This window comes from Sesamum indicum, linkage group LG8, assembly GCF_000512975.1.
Source record: "Sesamum indicum cultivar Zhongzhi No. 13 linkage group LG8, S_indicum_v1.0, whole genome shotgun sequence".
Taxonomy (NCBI): domain Eukaryota; kingdom Viridiplantae; phylum Streptophyta; class Magnoliopsida; order Lamiales; family Pedaliaceae; genus Sesamum; species Sesamum indicum.
Window position 1 is genome coordinate 9,435,196 of NC_026152.1, and position 6,223 is coordinate 9,441,418.

Here is a 6,223-nt window from a genome sequence, read left to right on the forward strand (position 1 = left end):
AAGGGGAAATTGCAACTCCTTTACAGCAGGAAGACTAGGCCACTGACCTATTTGTTTGCATGGACAGGAGCCATCAGAACAAGGACACAAATTAAGCAGCAGTGCCCTAAAACACCTTATTACTCCTTCACGGAACTCTTCTGAAGCTTCCAATGGAGAAAGCATTGCTCCATGGGTCAATTTCCTCAGTATAACAACCATCTACATAGAATAACATTTATATATTGTAAAGAATCTATCTCCTTGTTGCCAAAGATTGAGTTCTGTGCATAACACTAAGATAGAAAAGAAAACTAATAGAATACAAGCATTGAAGTCCAGAGATGATAGAACTCTAATTTAGATACAGTTAATTATAGATATGAAACTAATAGCTCCGAGTACCTGATCAACAGATCCTATCTGGCACTTCTTCAGGACTTCCTCCAAACAAAGGACAACACCTTCGGCCGCAGAGTCACTCACTTTATGTGCTGGCCCTAAGGTATTAGACTCCAGAGGATTATCTTTGGAGTCAGACTTCATCGAGGACCTACAATTTACTGCTGCATCGAATAGAAGCAGCAATGGAAACAAAGTATAGCTGAAACATTCAATAAGTAATCTGCATGTTAAACAATTAAAGTTACAAGACAATAAGAATAATAGAATTTGGAAAAAGAATTAAGCTTTTTCACCCAACTCCAGCAAGTCTGGCAAAACAGTGGACTACACTCCTCAGACCGCAGTACATCCCAGTGTAAGACGGCATAACGCCACCAACTTGAATGAGGGTATATATTAGTTGATTTTTGTGTAGAATGAAAAAGTAATTTGGTGCCTAATTTATTCACTAATATAATAACTCTTGTGGGGAAATATACTCTGAAGAAATTTTCACAGTTTCACCAAACGCTAAAAGAAAAGTTTTAAAGCTGCAAACAGGCATAAAAACATAGTTAAAAAATTATATATTTAAGCACAGAAGGATTAGGACCCAACACATTTGATCCAAGATTAGGGAGCAGTGGCACTTACATCCCGTGTAAATGCTTTACGCTGCATGACTGAAGCAGCATCACCACTGTAGTCTCGTGTTTTATACATGTTTTAACGGAATTTTATAATTTTCAAAGCTCACAGCGCCAATTTCTAGTGCAAAATACTGGAACGTGACAACAAGACTACGAGAGATGGTCCGCAGTTTCAGTTTCTGTCCAGGAAAAAGTCATTTATCCATCAACACTACCTAAACCTTTTTCAAAACGTTAACAAGTGCCCCTTTGCACTAAACCAAACACAATCCCTCCAATTAAAGAATCCAGCAAACATAAAGAATCTCAAACTCGGTGCTACAATAACCCATTAACTAGCAACCCAAAATCATCACATTGACAATCAATAAAAGGAATTTCATTTATAAGCAAACAGAAAAGTGGAAGAAAAAGAGGCATACTCTAAGAACGGCTGCAAGGACTGCGGGGGAGATCGTTGGAGCAGTTGAAGAAGTTGAGTAAGAAAAGAATGATTCTTCTTGGAATTCTGAAGGAGGTCCAGCAGCTGTACACAGTGGTGCTTCAGTTCAAGAAACACTCCGCTGCTTCCAATATCTTCTTCTTCTGCTGCTTCATCTTCAATGGCATTCGATTTTCCTCTGTACCCTTGCGTTTCTTCCATTGCAAAAGCAGGCACCAAGAGAATTGTTCAGCAAAGCGCGCAAAGTGGTTTTGGGTGTTGAAGAACCGCGAATTGAAAACCCCCGGAAGAGTCGAGGGGGCAAATGGGGCCGAGAAGTCATTTTTGAGAATTTGAGGGGCATAATCGCCACTCGATTTATTTCTTGGTAGGGCCTTGGAAGTTGAATGGCCCATGACGCACTGGGAGAGTTTATTGGGCCAAGTAGTTTGGGCTTGTATTTGGACTGGGCTTCATCTGAAGCCTGGCCCAGCATTCTGGTAAGTGTAGTGGACTACTATTGGGCTTCCACTAAGCCCAGATGAATACCACCATTCAATGCTTTATTTTATTTAGTTATTTAATTTTTTAGAGACTTGAACGCTTGAATTTGTTTATCAAGGAAGAGAGAAAATATAGCAACATTGTAATAACATTCCACCAATTTATGATATTATTTTATAAAGTTATACCTGCTATTGGCAATTTTATCACAAGACAAAGCATTAGCTACAGACGTAAAATAATTATGACCGTTAAGAAATTTTTAATTATTTTTTATGTTATAAATCACTACAATAATTTAATACTATCGATCACAATCCGACAAAATCAATGTAAAAATTTAAATTTTTACAAAGGGTAATTAATATTCACCATTATTTTACCTATAATCAAAATATTTGCGCAGTTTTTAGTTGTGGCAAATATTTTAACCTTGCTTATAAAAAGAACAAGGAATAGTCATAGCTGAATCAAGACTGATTAGTATGCACTATAATTTTTTACTTTTGCTTCTTGTAGTGTGTGTATATATAGTTATATTTTCAGATTGAATTTGAATCTTATTATATGAAGAGGGTTTTATCGAGTATTTCTAAAAAATACCTTACCCAAAATTCAAGAAATGATTAGATGGGGATGTTTGATTTTGAAGCAGTAAACTATAATACCTACCAGTAATTGTACTTGGTGAAAAGATGGAGCTCTCATTCTCCAAAGTGTGGGGACATAACCAAGACTAAATTTGCATGAAATTCTAAGTTAAGTGGCAGCAAAGCTAGTGGGGGGAATATCACCTACCTAGCTAGTTTTGACAGTCAACTTATGGATCGGATAATGCTAAACAAATTAAAAAGAAAAAGTGTACATGTGTTTTGTCTGGGCTAGCTATTCTTGTTTCACCCAAAACAAAAACAGTGTTTACATGTAAGAAAAAATGACTAACAAGATTTGCCCAAATTTGACACGGTTCCTAGATTGACCCAACACTCTTGTCCGCTTCTAGACGCCAAGATTTTGAGGTGAAGAAGGCCATATTGGGAAATAATCCAATACAGGGCTGATTCCACCCTCCAAATTCATCTCCTGGTACTGTACTGGGCCTGTTGCGACTAGGTTCTCTTCACTTGTCAGATTCTCAGCATCATTTGTTAGTCCAAGTTCTTTTTCCAGGAATCTAAACCATTCAATCCCCGGATCCAGTTTTTCTCCAGGACGGGACAGATCCTGTCCCTGATTCGGGTCATTCTCTTCTGCTTTCTCCGGGTGTAGAGGATCCAGGGAATCCAGCAGTTCCCAGAAATCAATATCGGAATCCAATGGAATTTCGATTTTCCCCTTGTTTGGATCGTTTTTTGGCCTGTTTTCCTGCAGGCTGGAGAAGTTGGAGGCGTAAGATGATGTAGGAGAATCAGACATCAGGGTTTCCTTGACTTGGTCGTGGTTATTAGGTTTCAGTTTTAAAAACTCGGCCTGTTTTTCGTTTGACTTCTTAACCTGCGATTCTTGATCACTGGGTGCCGACTTTTCCACGTTGTTATGAGCATCGGATGATGTAATAGAACTTGAGGTACAAGATGGAACTAGATCAGTTTTGTGTGAGTCATGATCTGCTGTAGTTTTCTTATAAGTTAGTGCTCTTTTCTTCAAGTGCGTGTTCCAGACATTCTTGATCTCGTTATCAGTTCTTCCGGGCAAGTAAGAAGCAATTTTTGACCACCTGCGGATTGTAGAATTATTACAAGTTGAATAACTGACAAAAATTAGATCAAATCGGTGTAAAAAATACGCAAAAGCAATATGTATGAGTTAGTGAGTTACTATAATGTACTTGTTTCCAATAGAATTATGGAGGTTGATTATGGTTTGCTCTTCTTCGGGCGTGAAGTTTCCTCGTTTAACGTCGGGCCTTAGGTAATTAATCCACCTCAAACGACAACTCTTTCCACATCGCATCAGCCCTTCAGACCAGAAATTACGCAAATTTAGTAAGTTGAAATGCCGAAAACAACAGGAAACTACATTGTCCAGTTAGTTCTGTCATTGTTTGTTGTATGTTACTGCACTTGAGAAGAAAGGAAGCTGATGTTGGTTGGAATTTCCTACATCTCCGAATGTGACAATTTGTCCGAAAAAGGATGTTAACTAATTTCACATTGTAAAACATGCAAAGTGCAAGAATTGGTGGGGCTTTTCTTGGAATGTGAATCTTGAAACAAAAGGAAAGACATAATATGAAAGATTCAGACAGCATCAATCATAGATAGCTTACCGATTCGTGCATTAAATCAAAATATATCAGTATCCAATCGTATATTAAAGTCGAGAACTATATACTACTATTGCATTAAAATGGAAGCCATATATGCTGTCCAAATTTCAGTATCTACGTCTAATACACCGTATACTGGCTGATCATACTGTTTTATGTTCTCAAAGTAAAACTCAAAGAAATTTGTAAGAATGACGAGAACTACAAGTCATACAGACAAGTGTAGATATCAACAATCAAGATTGCGAAATTAATCAGATTAGAACAACATACAAACGACACAAAGGTCGACCAACATTCAACAACTTCATCAGTTAGCAGCCGGTCATACATGTAATAACACTAATTAACGCGTTCCCTCGCCTACAAACGAATAAGGAAAAAGAGGCAACGGAGATGGGGTCTCATTACCGGCTTGTTTAGGCAGAGCGCGCCAGTTACTATGACCATGTATTTGTATGAAATTTGTGAGCCTCAAGTCCTCCGCAGGGCTCCATGGTCCCTTCTTCACCTTGCTCTTATCGCAGCACGGGGCTCGGCCTTTACCCATTTGGATTCTACACAAAGAATGATGAGTAACTAACAAAGTAGAGACAGAAAATAAGGTGCAACCACCCCTTTGATCCTGAAGATGATCATCACAGTCTTGTCTGGACCCTTACATGCTGGATTCTTTCATCACTTCACCTTCTCTCTATATATATAGGTTTAGTACAGACATGATTTCTTGCCTTTGTAGTAAGTGGACAGGATTCGCTTATTTATTAATAGTAATTTATTATTTATATTTATACTAATATAAAAAGAAAAATACTCCATACAAATAAACATAGTTAGTACTACCGTCACATCAATTTTTTATGAATTCAAAAATATCCTTTAATTGATAAAATAACTAATTTATTAATGATAAATTGATTTTTTTTCTTTCTTTCGTTTTTCTATTTATATATTCTATTTTTATTTATAATATAAAAAATTATTTATTATAAATACGCCAAGAATGGCATGACATATCGGCTGGTGTGTATATATATATTTTCTTGAAATTTATCCAGGAAGGGTATATATGTGAATAGATGTTAGTTCTAGATGATATAAATGTCAAATATATATTAATTACTACATGATAATTAAAAGGGTAATTAGTAATTTAATTAGCAAGACATAGCCAATGTTGTATATAATAATTATTGTGGTATCTTAATTTAATTTGTACATGTGGTTAGTATTACGTAAGAGTAGTCATGGCTAGGGCCTAGTTGGACTAACTATATGGATAATAGATTTTTGCACGATTAGACATTTATATATATATATATATATATATTGGGTGTGCATATACAAAGACTTTTTGCACTTGATGAGTGTCACAAATTAAATTTGAGTTATTATATATTGATGATTTTAAGTCTTTGAATATTGTACTATGTTGTTGAGTGAAGAAAACATTAATCTTTATCCTTCTCTCTATATACATATATACATGTGCAGTTTTTTATGAGCCCACGTGAGGTGATGAAATAATTCAAAAATATGTTAATTAATTTAGATTTAGGGATTATTGATTTGGGTATTATGATCAAAATCATGGTCTAACAAGTGAAAATTAGTCAGTTCAAGATCAAACCTCTCCGTATAATAAAATTGCCCGATACAAGACATTAATTAAATTAATATTTGTGCTTTATTGATTTAATTTATATTAAATAGTTATATACAACTTAACTCTTACCTTAATCATTTCCTATGTATCTTCTTTAATATTTTTAGATTTTTATTGATTTAAAAAAATAAAATTTTAAACACTTTCAAACACCATGTAATTAAAATATTAAAATGAACTTAAATTAATTAATAGTGAAACAACCTCTAAATCCTTATGGTAATTAATTAGTGAGCACTAATTTTCATTTTTCTTCTAAAATCTTGAAATGTAAAATACAAATATAATATATATATATATATAGTGCAGACCTAAATTTGGTAGGAAAAGGAGGAGTAGGAGAATGTTGC

The 6,223-nt window shown here is 35.2% G+C and overlaps 2 protein-coding genes across 6 annotated transcripts in view; both read right to left on the reverse strand.

The window, feature by feature from the left end:
• Positions 1-1,760, reverse strand: part of LOC105168110 (TELO2-interacting protein 1 homolog) — an 8,736-nt gene extending 6,976 nt beyond the window's left edge. For 2 of the 5 annotated variants that reach the window (XM_011088053.2, XM_011088052.2), the window contains exons 1-3: positions 1,436-1,760; positions 385-583; positions 7-201 (exon numbers count right to left, since the gene is read on the reverse strand). In XM_011088053.2, the coding sequence (XP_011086355.1) occupies positions 7-201; positions 385-583; positions 1,436-1,656 (615 nt within the window). In that variant the 5' untranslated portion in view covers positions 1,657-1,760. The remainder of the gene's footprint in view (positions 1-6; positions 202-384; positions 584-1,435) is intronic. The other 3 variants (XM_011088050.2, XM_011088055.2, XM_011088054.2) reach the window with 3 other exon arrangements.
• LOC105168111 (transcription factor MYB63) lies at positions 2,596-4,906 on the reverse strand. The gene is made up of 3 exons (XM_011088057.2): positions 4,619-4,906; positions 3,767-3,896; positions 2,596-3,655 (listed from the first exon to the last, which is right to left on the reverse strand). Exons 1-3 carry the CDS (start codon positions 4,755-4,757, stop codon positions 2,938-2,940), a joined length of 987 nt encoding a protein of 328 aa, XP_011086359.1. The 5' UTR covers positions 4,758-4,906; the 3' UTR covers positions 2,596-2,937.